Source organism: Argiope bruennichi, chromosome 6 (genome assembly GCF_947563725.1).
Source record: "Argiope bruennichi chromosome 6, qqArgBrue1.1, whole genome shotgun sequence".
NCBI classification, from domain to species: domain Eukaryota; kingdom Metazoa; phylum Arthropoda; class Arachnida; order Araneae; family Araneidae; genus Argiope; species Argiope bruennichi.
Window position 1 is genome coordinate 73,012,211 of NC_079156.1, and position 20,543 is coordinate 73,032,753.

Here is a 20,543-nt window from a genome sequence, read left to right on the forward strand (position 1 = left end):
GCAATATAAAAGTAGAGAGCAAATTTTTTTTCAACTTTTTGTTAATATTTTCTGTATATCATATGGTCCTGTCATAGTACAAAATTGATGCTGTGGGAGAATTGTTAAAACAAATATGATATTCCTTATTTGTTCCAATACTTGATGTTTTTGTGTTATAACAATAAATGATTCTTTTGTTCTTTTAAGTATCAACCATCAGCCAAGAAATTATGGGGTGTTGAAGACTCGAAGCCTGATGATGGTAAAGGAATATTATTTGGTGACCAATGGAGAGATACAGCTTGGAGTACTGGGCATAACAGTGCATCTGGTATGTTTCTTATATTTTGTATTTCGGTAATATTTTTAAAAGTGTCCCCATTTTGTGATTTTATATTTAAATATTTTTGAAGTTCTTTTAATAATGCAAAAATGTCTCATTACTTCAGATGGTGGTCTTGGTGTAAAGATGGTAGAATATGTTTTAGGAACTTCACCTACTTCTAAAGAATTGGACAATAGAATGGCACGATTGCATCTTGGCATGGTAAATATAAGAAATCTATCAGTACTATACACTTGTAAATGCCATAGAATTGCCATAAAAAAATAAGCAATTACTGAATTTTAAGCTTAAAAAATAAGTTTACAGTAGATTTCTGAATTAAAAAAAATCCTTATAGATGTTTAAATCTTGTCTGTATTCTTTGTAACTCATTAATATTGTTCATTTTCTTTTGAATTTTTTTCATATACTAACTATGGTAATTTCATATAATTTTGATTATTTTTCATATAAATACTGACACATTATTTTTTGTTTAAGTTTCTTAGTTTATTTTTTAGTAATATATGAATGGCATTGAAATGATCTTAATTTATATAAAATCGTCATTAAATTATCTAGCAACTTTTTACATTTTTGCTACTGCTTTGGGCAGCATGTTAAACTGCAAGATTGACACAATAGATTTGATTAGATTTTGTTATCAAAAAGAAATACTCTTCTGATTCATTGTCAATTTTGAATTTAAATAGAAATAAAAGTATTACAATTGGACTAATTTTTCATTCATTAATATTTAAATTGCTAATAAATTAATTTACTGTTTGAAATTAAATATGGCTTTTATGGCAAAAAGGCTTTAATGTGGGTAACTCTTTTAAGAGATGATATAAATGAATGATAAAATGAACAGATAGTGCAGTTACTAAACTTTTAACTGAAATTTAAATTTGAACAAGGCCTGGGAACATAGTAAATTATAATTATTTTTTGTATATATTTTATCTTGAAATATATAGTTGAACCTGTTTTGCTTTATGGGTTTTCTTTATAGTTACTGATTAAAATGATCCAAAAATTCATAAAATGTGTAAATACACCATGCTACTTATTAAAAATTCTTTTCCTCATTATTGTATATCAAGAATGAATCAAAAGTAGCATTTTCTACTACTCATTTAAAAACTAAGGTTTTAGTTCCAATTTTTATTAAGAACTTGCAAGATATTTTCTTTACCATTTTATTTAGTATTTTGGAGATGTCCTGTTTATTCTAATTTTTATTTTCTTATTTCTCCCCTTTTAGAATTCAAATGATCCATCAGAAAAACTCAAAAAATTGAAATCACTATCTTTTGATGGTGATATGAAAGGCAAGGAACAAGAAGGAGGTGTTATACATCAGTCTAATGGCATATTACAAAATGGATTAAGTGATGATAGTGGTTATCAGTATGTATGATGTTTTCATACCTTGTATTTGAATGTTTATAGTTATTCTTTTGTGTAGTTGGTAGGATAATTAGAAGGCTTTATGAATTTTATCTTGTGAAATAAAGTATATACAAATATTTATTTTCTTATGAATAATTTCAGTCTCAAAAGTGAGTTAGCTACCTTTGGCAACCGGATTGTTTACCCAGAATATTGGCTTTCTTGGTTGTTAAATTGAATTGTGTATATGGAATGTATTTAAAATTTCACCTTATATGATAAATATTAGTGTAATGGAATCAATCAACTACAAATTACTTCATGTGTAAATGGAAAATTATGTATACTACAAAATAAAAGTGGGAATCTTATTCCAGAGTCCAGATAAAACAGTTTTTTAAAAATTACTTTCAACATTGGCAAAAGCACGGATTTAAATAGTTTGATTTATCAATGATTTCAATTTCTTCATAATAATCACAATTATCTCTATATGATCTATTTTCACACTCAGTTGAACTTACTCTTTGATGCTTGTTTTTATCGATTTGATTTCTGTTACCTCTGAGTGAAGGTATCAATAACACGATAAATCATCTTCTGAGCATTTCTAATTATAATTTGCAGCTCCAGTAATTAGCAGTATGAAGTGTAGAATTAAATACAGTTCCAAGAGCAACAATTAGAAAAATATTCAAGCAGTAGTTTTTGTACTTGTAAAGTATATGCTAAGGTTTCTGTGCCATATACCTTAGTATTACATATCAACATTTTTTTGGGTAGGGCGAGGGGGAGGGTGTAATAAAAAGCATTCATAAAAATATTTTTTTTTTTTTTCATTTAACTAGATGTAATGCATTATTTTAAATATAATAGAAATAAATTCTGTGTAAAAAGCTATTTAGATTAGATCTCCTTTGTTTGATTTCTATATATTTTTAAAAATAGCCTTGAAAATAAACCTAGCGAAACTAGTTTGAGGATTATTTACGAAATAAGAAATATTTTGTATTAATAATATATGTATCTTATTTATTATTATATAATCATAGATTTATTGACCTGAAAAAACTAGTTTTGAACTAATTATGAGATTTTGTATTTTATGCTTGAGACTCTTGAAGCTATCTATGATCTAGAATGTTAGTATACTGTAAAGAAAACATTAAATTTGTAAATATCTTAGTATTAAAAGCATTCATTAAATTGGATTGACTAATTTCTTTTCAGCCATACATCAAACAGTCGACAGTCTTCTCCTAGTGAAGACATTGGAAATAAGAAACATATTATGAATGAAAAATTACCTAAGCACTCTGAACAAATGATGCCACCTTCATCAGGTACTAACATGCAATCAGGTAGTGCTGCTTTAGGTGGTTTGGATCCTAGTTTTGAGGGTGTTGGAATTGATCCTCTCCAGTTTGATTATCCATCTGCTTTTATGCATTCAATCGATTCTCCAAATACTATGGATTACAATAATCAGGTTGGTCTAAGTTTTCTTTAATAAAAGATTAGATAGCTAATATATGGTAAATTAAAAACTTACATTTTTTAAAGGAGTTTTTAATGTTTGATATAGTTTTTTTTATATCATAGTGATTAATATGTATAAAAATGAGAATTTGTGCAGTGATAATCAATTTTTATTTTGAGCTAATTGTTGAGTGAGGCAAAGATTGAATTTCAGTATTAATTAAAAATATTGCCTTCTGAAAATAGTTGATTCTTAGAAATAGATGATTCTTAAGATGATGTGGCAACATTCTATAAACTCAATTATTAGGGATTGGTGATTAATAGATTCTTCCAAAATTATAGGAAAAAAAAATTTCTTCAATTAAATTCTACCTAAACAAATTATTAGTCAATTTTTTCAATTAATGAATTAGCTTCACTTGCAGTAAAATTCATATGCTAATTCTTATTTAGGTCCTAAATTGTTACATTTGAGAATTTTCAGCCCAGTAAAGTTTTCCTCCTCTAGGATTTATATTGTAATTGAATAATTTAACATTTTTATCTGCTTACTGAGAGAACCTGAAGAGATTGCTTTGACTAGAATATTGTACCATCTATGAGATCTTTTAGTTATTCTGAATGAGTTGATATTATTCAATGTTTTCCTGTGAAGTGAAATCATCACCAAACTTTTATAAATCTGGCTATTAGATGCTTTTGGCAAAAACAGTTTGGTTCATGAAAATTGATAGTGAGGATTTGTTTCAGTTTGTCAATTTATCTGAAGTTTACAAGTTGTAGTCCTTTAGAAAAAAAATGTGTAGACAATTTTCTAAATACTAAAAGGTTTTTAATTATATGATTATTGTGTTATTCAGATGACATCTAGAAAGATGGTTCTTAACAGAGCTGATGAAAAATTCGGTTCTTCAAATTACTCGTGTACAGATCCTCAGCATTTTTTTATGGAGGTAACGTGATATAACATAAATAATGAAAGCAAAGTTTTACTCTTATATATGTGTTGCATTGAAGTAAATCGTAGTTGCTTTGGGTGTAATATAAAATCCATTTATATTTTTCTTTTGAAAATGTTGCCACTTTGAATAAGTCATTCAAAACACACTTGTTTTCATTGTTTTTATATTTTATTTTTGCTAGATTTCAGTTACTGCACATTCAAACTTTTTTTTCAAAAAATAGAAGTTTTTATTTTGTTTTTATATCGCATTATTTGTTATAATTTCACCTAAAATTATTATTCTTTAAGTTTCTATTATTTCTAATTATATATATCTTGTACATTTTAAAAAAATGTAAAGAGATTTTAGCATGGATTAATATTTTTGTAGAACCTTTTATAACTTGAATTGGTTTGAAATAATTTTTTGTTGCATCACTTTGGTTTATGCATACATATTGCATGATATTATAAGCACATTTAATACCTAATCTTTACAACAGTCTTTAGGGAAACACATTGTACTTTCAAAATGTGAGTATTAAGCATGTAACTTCCTTGTGAATAAGAGTTTGAATGCGATGATTCTTGTAATTTTTATATACAGCCTTATTTTTAATTTTAAATAATGCATCGCTTATTAAAGCTGTAAAAAATAGTTATATTAATATATTTATAATATATTAATATATTTCACTATTAAAAAATACTTTATTTTTCTAAAATTTTAGAAATGAAATTAAAATTCTATTTCATTTATCTAATTTCATTGATTTCACATAAAAGTAATGTGCTTTGTAGGTATAATATTTTTAACTTGCTGACAGAATGAGTTTAAGTTTGAAAAATATTTCTACAACTTATTCTTTTTATTTATTACCTATTTCCCTTGATTTAACATGGGATTACTCATTTGATTGCAGAAATAAATATTAATATAATTATGCTTGCATTAAAAACACTTGTATGTTTATATTTTAAGATTCAGTTGCATGTTTCCGGTATATGCCTGAAAGATTACTTAAATTATGATTTTTAATAGTTATTAGTAGTATTAATAGTAGCCATCATACATTTTGTAACCAAATAGAGTATTTATGTGCATTAAATTAAATTTTAAGAATATACTATTAGATTTCTTCCCTTTATGCAAATAATGTAAGTGCATAATTTTTTAAATCCCATATTTGGCATATTGTATATTGTCTAAAACAAGAGTTGCAAAAAGTAATTTCAGAATGTGAATCAATATTGATTTTAAAAATAATAAAATATTAAATTTTTACTTTGTAGAATGGTATTTTAAAGTAAACAATTTTATATTTAACAATTTTGATGAAAATAGTTGATTTTAAAACAATGCATGAGCATATTTATTATAATTAAAGATGGGTATTTTTTGTAAATTAGGTGTTCTGCTATTTAAATATTTAAAATTTAAAAGAAGGTTTCTATTAACTCTTTTGAGGTGAATGATGCAGATATGCATTCACACTGTATTCTCCTCAGGGCCAAACATTGCACATCCTTGTCCCTCGGTAGAAACCCTCCAAAAGACCTATTGGCATGTGGTTACAATGGACTTTAGTAAAGAGATGATTTTTATAAGGTGGCATTATTAATCCATGTTTTTCTTTGAAATAATTATTCCCATACATTATTATGTCATTGAGGTTAGAGCCTTTCATGTGAGAAATAATCACAAATTTTAAATAAAAATTTGTTTGTATGTAAATTCCTAATTTATATTAATACCTTAATCTGAAATTAGGAACATTTTATGGCAAACTTCTCTATTAGGGAAGTATGACTTTCATAAATATCCATAAATTCCATATCATTAATGAGTGTAGAATATACACATAAAATTCCAAAATTCCATTTGTATCTTATAAGTGGTTTGAATCTGTATGTCTTCAGTTAAACAATCTCATAAACTACATTAACTCAATGTACCCTGTACAGATATATCATTGAAAAATCATTTCTAATATTTGAAGTATAAATGATATACTTCAATCGTAGTATACCTAGATAGTATAGGTAAAGAAAATTGCAGCATTTCTTAAACTGTAACATTTTTTTATAGATACAGCAAACAAAGTGAAAAAATTGTCCCATTTCCTTTTATAATTATTTTTTTCTGTAGATAAAAATGAAATTATTTCCAAAATTAAGATTGCATTTTGAACTTCTTACAAAATAAAACAAATTTCTCATTATTCAAATAGTTCAAATTTTGGAAGCAATTATATTAATTGCTTACAAATTTCGAATTTCTTACAAATTCATGTTTAATTTGGAAAAATTTATCAAATTAAAAATATAAATTTTGTCAACTAAGGAAATTAGAGATTAAAATGAAGGGGAGCTATTTTATTGTAATCAAAATTCGATTTTAATCTAAAATTTTAATGTAACCTAAATATATTTCAAATATCTAAGTTATATATTTCGGGTAAAAATTCTCTTCTTTTTATAGTTTAGCTGAAAAGCCTTTTTAAGCAGTTTTCAATAATATAATTAGTTTTAAAATTAAGGTTTGTGTTTTAGCTTTTTACGATTATTTTTAAACAAGAAATAATTGCAGAATTTTGTGCATGATGAAAGTACAAAGGAATTAATTATACAGAATGAAATCTGCATGCTCTTTTCTTTTTGCATTCTGTGCATGTTTTTATCGCCCATGAATGGTATACATGCTACTTGTATATTAAATTGATTTTGATGTATTATGATGACTTTGTTTTTAAACATGGTCTTGCCTGTTTTAGCTTTACTCTCGTACTCAAGGGCAACCTATGCCTGTTATGGGTCAGCAACAATTTCCTATGCAGCAGCAAGGGCAAATGCAAGCAGGTAATCCTGCAGCTTCTCCAGCATCTTTTGCTTCCAGTCCCTATGTAATGAACCAAGATCCTTATGCAGCTGCAGCCGCAGCTCCAATGGGAACATTAATGCCTGGTAAGTAGAAGATAACACCATGTTAGAAGGCCTTTTCTTATATGTCTGTTATGAATTTTGTTGGAATAAATCTAATGAAAGGAAATATTACAATTTTCATTAGATTTCATTATTTTGAACAAATTTCTCTAGTGCTTTCTTGTGTTAGAAAAGGTAAATTTCCTGGATGGTTCCTTTTGAAATATGCAATGTAGAATACTTTTGTTACACATGCTTCAAATTTCCTGCATGTGTTTTCTTGTTTTTAGGTAATAATTGCTTTCTGAAACATCATTTAAAACTACAAATTTAACATTCATATAAGTTGATTTCTTTGTTTATACATATTTCACATGCATAAATCCAACCAATGAAATTGTTTTCATACTTCATTGGATTTCAATTATGCTATATCAATTTCTTAAATGGTTTTAAAATTGGAATTTTTTCTTTTTTTTCTTCCAAAACATATTTTAAGAAAACATATTTTTTTCTTGTCGCTGTTTGCTGTTTGTATTGTTTTCTGTATTAATGTTTTATGATTCTGTAAAATGCAAATTGTTAAGTTGTGCTATTCTTGCACAGCTGATTTGCTTCTAATTTTCCTACGTATAGAGCCTCCCTTTAAACCTGGTTTTGGTTTAAATATATTAATATTTTGATTATTTTGACTTTTAATTATTTATCAAGAATCCCGCATTTTACTTTTAGACTGTTAGGTAATTTTAAAAAAATTGCATAGTTGATTATATATATATATATATATATATATATATATATATATATATATATATATATATATATAATATAAACACCACTTGTACTGTAAGAACTCAACATTATATGTGAATAATCAATCATTTTTTAAATTTTGATTATTAAATTGGATAATGATTAGCATTTCTTATATTTGTGTTAGATTTTTTTGTATATTTTAATTTATGCTAAAAAAATTTGTTGAACGTAAAAACCAGAATGATAGCATTATAATTGAAAGTTATATTAATATAAATTTTATTCTGAAAATAAATGCAATTACAAAAATCTATAAATTTTTTTCATTATGCTATAAAATATCAAAGGAACTGCTTTAATTACAGAAAATGTTTTATCCAAAATATTGTGATATTCGTTTATTTTTCAATCTTCATTGATACACAAATAGTACTAGTTTCCATTTTGCATAAATTCAATCACTGGAACTGCTTATCCCTTTTATGAAAGTGTGTTGTGTTGTATTAAATTTTAAAAATTGGTTTAAAAATATGCATATGTTTCTATAGTAAGCTTTTTGGTGATATATACACATTGAAATACCTATTTGCATAAATCCAACCAATGAAAATGTTTCCATTTCATTGGATTTCATTATGCTATATCAATTTCTTAAATGATTTTAATTTTGGGAAATATTTTAGTTTTCTAACCGTATTATTTAAGAAAACATTTGTTTCCAAAGTTTTGCATAAATCCAACCAATGAAAATGTTTACACATTTCATTGGATTTCATTATGCTATATCAATTTCTTAAATTATTTTAATTTTGGGAAATATTTTAGTTTTCTAACCGTATTATTTAAGAAAACATTTGTTTCCAAAGTTTTGCATAAATCCAACCAATGAAAATGTTTACACATTTCATTGGATTTCATTATGCTATATCAATTTCTTAAATTATTTTAATTTTGGGAAATATTTTAGTTTTCTAACCTTATTATTTAAGAAAACATTTGTTTCCAAAGTATTTTTTATTTATTGAGCATTTATCAATTAGAAGTGGTGTATTTATATGAGGACTTCTCCTTCTAAGGATTAATGTGCAATCAATATTTCTATTTCTGCTTTGTTATTGTATATAGTATTCATTGTTTATGGTTATATTCCTTTTTGTTGAAAGAAATTGTTCTGCAGATTTCTTGATGTGAGAACTAGATTGAATTTAATGCAATGTTTATTGAAAAATTTCTTTGAGTATTATTGATTTATTCTTATATCTAGAATCCTTATCTATCATGAATTGAAACAGTGAAATGAAATATAGTGAATAAACAATGAATGAAACAGCTAGAAATTAAGAATGATAAAATGCAATAAAATACAAATATTCTAAGAAAGTGAATTTTTTAAAGAAAGTAAGAAAAATTTTTTCTTATGAAACTAATAGGGAAATATTATCCTGTAACAATGTGGAAGATATCATAAAAGATATAGGAATTTTAATTCCTTTCTTATTGCTTTTTTGCTTTGAAGAAATTTGGTGTTTACATTGAACATAACTTTGTATGTTTGAATATTGAGGTTTTTGACATAACATTTTTTTTATAATCCATTTGTAAAGCTGAGTTATCTTGAAACAAGCAATTACAGAACACTGACTAAAATGCATTGCAGTATAATTTGTAATTAATCATAATTTGCAAATATTTAAATGGCTAAGAAGTTGTTTAATATTTGTAATGAAATTATTAAACTTTAAGATTTAAAAAATGCATGATGACTGATAGACAATTGGAAAACTTTGTCTATCATTTTTTGACATTTATTTGTATTTATTTTGAAAAAAAAAATAATATAATATATAGTGGTCCCCCCCCCCTTTTACAGGTCCTGCTATGATGGCACAGTATTATGGTATGCCTCCTTGGGGTATGTTCCCCACTCCAGGTATGATGCAAGGTGGACAAGGACAAAATCCAAATACTCAGCAGCAGTTGTTACGTGGTGGCGGCGCTAGGCCTATGACTCCACAAGGCCCAGGGGCCGATACCATGGTACAAGGTGGTGGCGGTATGCCTCAGGGAATGCAAGGCCCAGGTATAGTTGAAATGTCACTGCTGATCTTTTAAAAATAATAATTCTATTAGTAAATAAATCATCTTAAAAAATTAAAATTATATGTGCATTTACTTTTAGTTGTTTTAGAAGATAACTTATTAAGGGCAGACAATTTTAATCAAGCTTACACAAATAAATTCTTTCATCAATTTTATTTTAGCAAAAATAGCCCAATGATTCATATATCAAATTTTACTTGTAATGTGAATGTAAAGATTCATTGGATGTAATTTGTAAATATTTTATTTAATACTTCATTGCTGGTGCATGAGATTTCAATATGTATTGTCAGTACATAGTTAAAGATAATTTAAAGTGGAAATATCCAAAATTTATTAATTGTAAAAGCTTTGTTATATAATCCACAACTGCAAATATATAAAAATAAATTATATGAACTCATTCCTATAGGTTTATATCAGAGAATTATACTTAAAAGTAAACTTCATGGGAGACAAGAAAAAGAACAAAAAAGATAGATACATAATATAACTTTTATACAGTGAATTTCTGGACAAAATTTATGTTATGCTAAATTCTAGAAATAGAAATATTGTTCGGTGTAACTTCTAGATAATTTTTTAACTGTATATATATATTTATTTGAATATACAAATTTACTTTTTAAGGTGGGCAATATCAGATGGTAGCACCTTCATATTATGAGAATGGTGCAGTGATGATGGGAAATGCTCGTGGAATTTCAACTCCTATGAGGCTAGGGCCGCCAGTTCTTGTAAATCCAGCTGCTACACCAAATAGTAATCCAGGTGCTTAATATACTTTTTTCCCCCTTCATCTTTCAAAATAGTAGGAATTTATATTAAAATAGTTTGTATTTAAATAGTTATGTTAATTGAAGAATTTTATTTTAATATTTAGGTACAATGGGAAGTGGGGGCTTACGCTTACTTGGTTCTCAAGGTCAGCAGAATCCTGCTGCAAGTCTGTTTAATAATGGAACACCTAACAGCAATAATATTTACACCTCTCCTGCGAATTCAAACATGACTTTTAGTCATCCAAATTCTGGACTTGGCTTTTCAGGAACAAATGGTAGTCAACTTGGTTATGGATCTAGTCTAGGCTTAGGTCCTGCTCAACCACAAAACACAATGGGCTATGGATCAAATTCAATGGGTCCTATTGGAGCATCTCTAAGTGCTATTGGAACTAGTAAGTACTGCATTTTGGTTATGAAATGCTGGATTTTTTTAAATGCAAAATGATTGTAAAAAAAGCAATCTCGGGCATTATGTTGATTTTCAGAGTGGGAGAGAACTGCATTGATTAAAGCAATTATTTACATTAATAGTCAATTTTCTAGAATTCTAATAATTATGATAGGAGGGCAGTATATGTATATATATATAAATATATAATAAATTAGAACAACTTCAAAAAAAAAAAGCCCATTAAATTTAGATATTCCTCAGTTAATTTAAATATACTAAGCTAGAAATGTATGTTTAAAGAATATATTTATCCCTCATGAAATAATTTGCATGTAATCTTAAGATATAAAATTTTATGAGCATGACATTTAAAAATTGATCTTGAATTATATAAATCTGGAATTCTTTAAAGTATGCTAATATTATATGAAGTTCGTACTAAATGATTTGGTTGCAATTTTTAAGGTATTGGTGGAACTGCTGGATCTCCTCGACGCGATTCTTTTGACAGACGTGATGCTACTTCACTTGGCACAATGGCTGGCACTGGATTTTCTGGAGGTCTAGAAAGTCAATTGTCACGCCAGATGACTCAGCAAAAAGGAAACCAATTTTATGGTCCTTTAGGTTCAGTCACTGCTTCAGGTCCTGGTCCCATTGGTATGATTCCACCTAGCCAAAGCCTTACTCCGCCACCATCTTTAAATGGAGGTTCACTTGGTAATCTTAATTTGGGTAAGTTATTGTAACTTATTTATATTTCCTAAATCTTCTTATACATTTATAAATATCCCCCTTATTTAATTTGACTTTAAAAGGCTTGAATTTGATTCCAGCCAATAAATTGGGAAGTCAGTTTTAAAAAATTGAATTCTTAACATGCATAATGGCAAAATAAAACATATTAGCTCTTGATTGTTGTGAAAGCCTACCCTAAGCTAAAAGTAACATTTTATTTTGCAAGGAAGAAATTCCCATCTAAAAACATTGTCCTACCAAACAACCTTATCAGAAGAAGGAGCAAAAGAATTTTTAGCTATTTTCCTTTATTAAATGGAAATGCCAAATCATTTAACATGTTTAATTATTTTTTCAAGGCATTTAGAAAGTCTTTTCAATTTTTCCCTCCCCCTGAAAGTTAAAAAAACACATTTAAAACGGTTCATAAAATCTTCTGTAAAGAGAAATGTACATCCAAACATTCTGAGGGAATTACAAATAAATAACCCCCTCTAAAATAATCTTGCCATTAATTTATAAGTAAGACAAAGTTAACTTTTAGTAGTTTTTCATTTCCCCCTCAATCCAACTTGCATCCATTTTGAAGTCATGCTTTGTCCTGTTGCTAATGGGATAAACATTTTATCATTTTGAATAAAGAATTGTGTCATTTTAAACCTATTAAATGTGAAATGACTTCTTACCTTTCTTTTTGTTGTATTATAAAAAACAGAATTGTATGTTTTTTGAAATTAACTAATTAAACAAGGTCATATGAATACATTGTAATTCTTACAGGTACATTAGGTGGCCGAATTTTGTCTGCTGCACCTGGAGCAGAAGCCAAATATATGATTCGAAATACACCTTTAGGAAATAATGTCTTTGGATCTACCAATACATTATTTCCTAATAGAACTTTACAGAGGAGGTAAATTTTAAGCCATATTTCAATAATATTCAATTATTATTCATTATAATTATAAATGAAATTATAATACAGTATTATTGATATCAGAATCTTCTTTTTTAATATTAGCATGATCAGTATGTACACTAGAGAAATTTAAACTTCAAGCTTTTATCATATAAATGATTTCTTAAAATCAATTAGTTAATTTTTATTAACACATTGCATACAGTACTCAACAACTTCCACATTTTTTGAACGCTCTGGAAGAATGCTTGGCAAGCAATAGGATGCATATATGCAAATTTTTAATTTGCATTTGGTATTATATCTACTTTAAGGATTTTTAATTATTATTATATATTTTATACAGCTATTTATTATATAAGATTTTTTACTTTTTAAAAAGCTGTTTCGTTACAAATTAAAACGCGAATTTTGAGATAATAAAATACTTTAGAAGGTACTTTAAACAATTGGCACAGATGCTATATTGACTAATTGTTTCCACATGCTTCGAATGTTGACATTCCGTTATTTTGCTATTAATTTGTTAGAAGAATAAGTAAGGACTCGTTACTCTGGTAACATAATAAAAATATTTTCCTCTGGCTGGTTATTCATCGCTTCAGTTGAAAACATATGAAAAGAGATATCTCGGAACTCATACACAATATGTTTATTGAAACTTATTTATAAGATTTTTTTATCAGTGTAATAAAATAATGTATGAAAATAATGTATTTTTAATCATTTTATTATTTGTCTCCAAATTAATACTCTCAATGTTTAAGTTTTGTATAAACTTTTAAAAATTGATATGTTAAGAAACTTTTCAAAAATATTTCCAAGAGGTAGTTTTATCTTCAATTTAATTGCTAATTAATCATATAGGGTAGTTAAAAAAATTTTTCTCTTATGAAGCTACAAGTTTTAAAAATTAAGTATATTTGGTATTCTCATTTTAATTGAAAATATTGTTACAGACAATAAAAGGGTTTTATATGTTATATTTTACATAAAAGTAAATTATAATTTGTGTTTAAAGCATTTTCATAGCATATTTTTATGAATTTTTTTTGACATATATCATCTAGTTTATTGTTGCTTAAATTATTAAAACATTTTATTTGGAATAAAATTTTGCTTTCATTAAAAAATTTCAGCTCTAGTTTAGAAAAGCAGTCTGGGCGTAGCCGGCTGTTAGAAGACTTTAGGAACAATCGTTATCCTAATCTGCAGTTACGAGACTTGTCTAACCACATAGTAGAATTCTCACAAGATCAGCATGGTTCAAGGTAATAATTTTGTTTGTTTCTTATTTTTATGTTACATTAGTTGTCTTTATTTAAAATTGCTGAAAAATTTAACTTTTTTATATATTGTTTAGAATATTGTCAACTTTCATAATCTTTATACAGATACTACTTTATACAGATTTATAATTACGAGTCTTACTTTTCAAATTATTTCACTTTTAAATAAATATTGAATGGTAAATGAAGAAATTCATTACTTCTATCCTTTTCAAAAGACAGTTTAAACACTTAACGTCATGCAGTAATGAAAATATTCTATTGAACCTAAAAGCTAAAAGGTCTGTTAAATTACATCATAAATTTTGAGGGATTTAAAAATGCTTAGTTTGGGGACCTGTGCTTGAAAATTATTTTTGCTGTATTTTCTTATTTGAATAATTTTGAAGATCAATGTGAATATTTTAAAAGTGTTACTAAACTGTTATATATGTTTAGAAAGATATGATACATTATGAATTTTAATTATCCTATACTGCTTTAGCTTAGTAAATAAAAAATTTATACCCTGTACATGGTTTCTTGTAGGAGGAAAATATTCTTGCATAAGTGATTTGCATTGAGATTCGAGAAAGAATTTTGCTCATTAATCGAGGTTCCATTTTATTTGAGCATTTCTAGAATCTCATTGCATCTCAGTAGTAATTTATAAGTTAAGCAATTGAAGGAGTAATATCAACATTAGATGGAAATCTGCCAATTTAAAAGGTTGTTTAGTGTGTACTTGTTACAATTACAACAATTTCGGAAAAATGATTTATGATATTGCTCTTATGAATAAAATGTAACAAAATAAATTTATTTTTGTGAATTCTAATCTCTTTTTTCATATTGAATTTTTAAACAATATTTTTTCATTAATATTTTCAGCTAGTATATAGAAACTAAGTTTATGGGTGCTATCTGTCATTTCAGATTTATTCAACAGAAGTTAGAAAGAGCTACACCTGTAGAGAAGCAGTTGGTTTTCAATGAAATTCTAGGAGCTGCTTATAGTTTAATGACAGATGTATTTGGCAACTATGTGATTCAAAAATTCTTCGAATTTGGTACATCTGAACAAAAACAACAATTAGCACAGAAAGTAAAGGGCCATGTCCTGCCTCTTGCATTACAAATGTATGGCTGTCGAGTTATACAGAAAGCTCTGGAATCAATACCGCCAGAACAACAAGTAATTGTATGATAAATATTTTATTTTTCTATTAAATTTGTTGTATTTATTTTTTAATATTTACAAAAATGTTGTCAAAGATTTATATTCAATTTGAATAAAGCTGCAACTTTTTTAGGCTAGGGAAACTTTTTATTAAATTTTTCTCTTCCAAGGTTTTTTTTTTTTTTTTTTAAGAAAATTGAAGATTTTTTTTTTAATATGTTGAATTAAACTTATTTATTTTCTGAATGTTAATAATCTCAATTGGAACTCCTTGAGAACATCTAAATTTTTAATATTACTAGCATCTTATTGATTTTTTTTGTGTGTGTGTTGCTTGGACCAAAGAATGAAAAAATAATGCAGCTTTTGTCAATATATCAGATATGATATTCATAGACATACACAGCTTTTTTCTGTTTTTAAAAACATTTTTAATATATATTTCTGAAATATTCTAATTTATATATTTGGAAGTTGCTATATCTTTCTATCTTTCTTTAAATAAACTATCTTTCTTTAAATATACATTGACAGCTTTTAAAATCTATATATATATATAACATGCTTACGTGGACAGAAAATCAGGCCGAATTTGTTAATCGCCGTTTAGCAACACTTCAATCTCCTCCTGGAAACTCAACATGCAGTTTGATAGGATTACAACCGGACGCTATTCTTGCATTGGTTTTGAAAATTTTCGGAACACAAAATTAACGGTCAAAAAAGGGGCAACATTTTTTACGATGAGTTTAAGTGGTGGTGTATTGATTTTAAAAGGAAATCGTCAAAAAAGAGAAGGTTGGTCGAATAAAAATGCTCAAGAATCATTCATATGAAGATGCAGTGAACGAGATAGGGTTAAACGTTTATGTGTATGGCGCGAAGTTTCCGAATTACAGGAGCATAGCTGTGGGACTATGTCATGACTCTGTTCTTTTTGCCAGACATGTTATTGGGAGAAAGAAATATCTTTGAATGCACCAGAAATATTGAAAGACTTGCTGATCAGTGATTCTGTTTCTAAGGTATAATTCTCAAATTTGAAAAATTGTGAGAAAAGCACAGTTTTTTAAAAAAAATGTTTCAACTGTATTGCAGTTCCTGGGGGTTGGCAAGCATAAGTGAGCAGGGGCATAGCCCCCTAGTTTATACAAATGTTTCATTTCCTATTTTATTTGGTGTATTTAGACATTTTTAGTACGTGCCATTAATGCCACTGCTTGTCTGCCAATAAATTATGAAAGGTTTGGCTTAAGCTTTTTAAAATTAGTTAGTGACTTTTTTTTTAAGCTGAGAAAATATGTTCGAGTTTTATACCAAGTAAACAACATTTGCAGAAAGTTATGTTGCTTTATTTCTTTGCAAAGAAACTGCGACAGAAACACTGTTTTGTGTTGTAAGGTTGAATCCAACTTGCAAAGATTACTTTTGATGGTTTAAAGTTGATGATTTCAGTGAACAATAAAATGTATAATTTTATTGCCATCGCCAGGGGGGGGGGCTTATCTAAGATGCAGATTTGGAGGCATTACTAGATGAAACCATCAAAAGTGAAAGATATAAGCAAAAGTGGATCAGTTTGAACAAGTCATTGAAGGAGCAAATTCCAGGATGTGGTGAAAGGCATGACAAGTTTGCTACCCATGATGATGGTGTTCACATGTTGCCTGACTAGTAAAGGAAACTTCAAAATCACTGGGGTGTGTTTTCCCAATCGCTTGTTGCTACTCCTTCATATTTATTATTTCACTCCATTCTGAGTACCCTCTCTGAAGAGAAGTTCATTTCTTTTATAGATATCAAAAATTGGATACCTTAGAAACAACCACTGTTCCAACTTAAAAGAGTAATGATTGATGTACCCATTTTATAAGTGTATTAATGTTAAGGTTGATCGCTTCAGATATTTTAAAAATTGAAAGTAGGATAATAGCTTTAAATTACTATATTTTTTTGTAGAAGGAGATTGTGAAAGAATTAGATGGGCATGTTCTGAAATGTGTAAAAGACCAGAATGGCAATCATGTTGTTCAGAAATGCATAGAATGTGTTGACCCCATAGCTCTTCAATTTATAATAAATGCATTTCAAGGACAAGTAAGTAATTTTTTGTATTTGCAAAGTTGCCTTTATTCTAAACTTAAATAATTATCCTAAGTGGATTTTTTGTGATTATATTAAGTTGGGAAAATTGCTAGATCTTTCTCCGAATAATCCTCAACTAGATTTGAAACAGATTTTAAATGTAACTGATTAAATTAACCATTGCTATGCAGAAATTGCTGTTCAATAACTTTCTTAAAACATTAGTAACCCTTATAATTAGATTTTTTTTTTTTTGAAACTTGAATTTACTAATGTGGCTAATTAAATCAGTGGACTTCTTTAGGTAACAGATCATATGCAATGAATAAAAACTTCTCATAAAAGCATATCAAAACCAAATAATTCCTTCAGATTCAATGTTTAACATATCCTTTTTGAAAGAAAAATACTTAGTCTTGATAATGATTTATGTATACCCCCTCTTAACATGAATAGCTCTAAATAAACATACTTTAATTTTTTTTTCCTGTTAAACAAATCATATATACTATAGCTTATAATTATTTCTCAAAATATTCATATTGTGGGAGCTCTGGTTATATTATTGTAATTGTAAAAATATGTGGGTAAAATTTAACTACTTCACTTTGATACATTTATTATTGGTGGATTACTCGCATATCTTCTATGAATTGGTTAGTTCTGTATTTTGGATGTATTATTGGTGGAAAGAATAGTAATTATGAGGAAAGTAATAATTTTTCTAATATTTTTAGTTTATTGTTCATGATTAATGGGGGATATTCATAATCAGTTTGACAACCCATGAGGAAATTGGCAATATGCCGCTTGAAGCACAAAGATAAAATTCCATTTCTCTGTGTAATTAAGTGTTTTTGTGTGTTTTGGAGGGGGGAGGATAAAGCATTTAATGAAATATATTGAACTTTCATTTAAGTGCAATTTTCAGACTTAGTCTCATTTAAAAAAAATGCTAAAATATATTCTTATTGGCATTAAATGAATTTCTGCTACTTCAGTAATTCTGAATAATTGAATAAATAAAAATTACTGAATTTATTATGTGTTTACTAATTCTTAGAGTAATTTTTATTGCATTTTCTTTAGGTATTTTCTTTATCTACCCATCCTTATGGGTGTCGTGTTATACAGCGAATTCTCGAACATTGTACTCCTGAACAGACAACACCAGTTTTGGAAGAATTGCACCAGCATACTGAGCAGCTTGTTCAAGATCAGTATGGCAATTATGTTGTGCAACATGTGCTTGAACATGGATGCCAAGAAGATAAGAGCAAAATAGTGAATGTTGTGCGAGGAAAAGTATTAAATTTATCTCAGCATAAATTTGCTAGGTAAGATCAAATTAATTTATCCACTCCTATATGGATTTTTCTCTCTATTTAGGCTATTTTGTCTAATAATTGGTTTTTTAAGAAATAAAATAAAAAAATATTTTTTTAATATTTAATGAGTAAAAATTTTTTTTTTAGAAACTGGATTACCATTCTGTGTAATTATTGGCTTGGTTAACAAATTTGAACTCATTTAAAAAAAAAAAAAACTGAAATGATTTTTTTCCCCTTTTTTTTACATATTAGTTGCTAAATTTCACATAGATGAAAACAAAGGGACTTGCTTTTATTGCCCCTTAAAAAAATTCACACTCGGTTCGATAAGAAGCTTGTAAATAAATAAATCTTGTATATATTAATTTTTGTACTTGTTGAAATAGCAATCTTCAAGCATGTTAATATTTTTAAAAAAATATGATTATCATTCTGGTAATTGCTAAAATATTTAGTAAAAACCAGAAAAATTTTAATTAAGATTTTCAGTATTTATTTAATTTAGTTATTGAGTTAATGTGGAGTTTACTCCTTCAATTTTTTTATAGTATTCAGTGTGGTATTTCTTTGTTTCATTGTTTTTAATTACTATACTTTGTGAATTGTTTGTATGAAATTAAATCTGACTTTTTTTAAAAATAGGTTTTGATATTTTCATTTTAGTAATATAAATTTAAATTAATTTCAGCAATGTGGTTGAAAAATGTGTTACACATGCATCTCGAGCTGAGCGAGCTGTTCTCATCGAAGAAGTGTGCACCTATAATGATGGGTAGGTTCAATCAGTAGATGTATATTAATGAATTCTTTAAAAAGTTTTTATTGTAATTTTTTAAAAATTTTACTTCATAATTTTTCTTAGTATTATATATTCACAATACTTTAAATCTGCATTAAATTAAACTTTTTTTTTTTTCCATTCTGAATGTAAAGAATTGGAGTGATTTTTGGACAGTTTTTCCTATAAATCTGAATAATTTAATTCATGATTTTATCATTTCTTTTTATATTCTTTTAAATATCCCTCTGAGTTGATAAAAATCAGGCCTTATATAATTCAGCAAAATAAAACGAACTCGTATTTTTGGAGTTGTATGGATTTTCTTCCCTATTTTTGTCATTTATTTTCCAACTTCCTTATGCATTTGGAGCAGAATTATGTTTTTTTCTTTAAGGTCATGTTATAAATGTTGTCTCTTATGTGGTGGATGTTATTTTTTCATTCACTTAAATAACATCATTTTTTTCACTTCCCTTGAAATTAATCTAGATATAAATATATTAAGCATCATTGAAATTAATTCCATTTGTATTCTTTTAATTACAAAATTGAATCTCCTTCCTTCTTTAAAGAGAGAAATGTTTACTGATTGTGTAGAAATACTTAACATTTCTTGAAATTCATAGTCTCTCCTTAAGTTGGTGTATGAATATTCCTTACACTAAGTTAACATTCAGCATTTCATGATTACTTTCTTTGCGTAATTTGGAAAAAGTAACTAGAGAAAATTTATTCTTTTGTAATAAATTACTTGTGAACTTACAAATAATTTTTTTGCCAATTTTAAATGTTTTCCAAAAATTCTTAGAATATGGATATCATCCCTCTCATCCCCCCCTCTTTTTTATTGGAAAAATAAATAAATTGAATATCAAATTTTTGGCTAATAAGATATTGAAAAATTACTGCATTATTTTTAGCGAAATAAAAGTTTATTTCTTTAACAAGCTAAACTATACTCTGGGCTGGGTTTTTTTTAATTACCTTACTATCAAAGTATAGCTGGGTGCATTAAACTGTTATTCTAATTGGCCAGTAAAACTGATTTGATTAACATTGAAACTTTACAATGTAGAAAGCGTGCATTTTCAATTCATTTTTTAAGGATTATAATATATATATATATATATATATATATATATATATATATATATATATAT

The 20,543-nt window shown here is 27.0% G+C and overlaps 1 protein-coding gene across 7 annotated transcripts in view; it reads left to right on the forward strand.

The window, feature by feature from the left end:
- The window catches only part of LOC129972540 (pumilio homolog 2-like), a 62,273-nt gene that overhangs the window by 35,293 nt on the left and 6,437 nt on the right, over positions 1-20,543 (forward strand). For 5 of the 7 annotated variants that reach the window (XM_056086706.1, XM_056086707.1, XM_056086704.1 and 2 more), the window contains 16 exons: positions 190-313; positions 432-529; positions 1,575-1,720; positions 2,933-3,191; positions 4,045-4,137; positions 6,902-7,091; positions 9,676-9,885; positions 10,536-10,676; positions 10,789-11,082; positions 11,547-11,816; positions 12,600-12,732; positions 13,878-14,009; positions 14,943-15,207; positions 17,146-17,283; positions 18,361-18,608; positions 19,291-19,374. In XM_056086706.1, the coding sequence (XP_055942681.1) occupies positions 190-313; positions 432-529; positions 1,575-1,720; positions 2,933-3,191; positions 4,045-4,137; positions 6,902-7,091; positions 9,676-9,885; positions 10,536-10,676; positions 10,789-11,082; positions 11,547-11,816; positions 12,600-12,732; positions 13,878-14,009; positions 14,943-15,207; positions 17,146-17,283; positions 18,361-18,608; positions 19,291-19,374 (2,825 nt within the window). The remainder of the gene's footprint in view (positions 1-189; positions 314-431; positions 530-1,574; positions 1,721-2,932; positions 3,192-4,044; positions 4,138-6,901; positions 7,092-9,675; positions 9,886-10,535; positions 10,677-10,788; positions 11,083-11,546; positions 11,817-12,599; positions 12,733-13,877; positions 14,010-14,942; positions 15,208-17,145; positions 17,284-18,360; positions 18,609-19,290; positions 19,375-20,543) is intronic. The other 2 variants (XM_056086705.1, XM_056086709.1) reach the window with 2 other exon arrangements.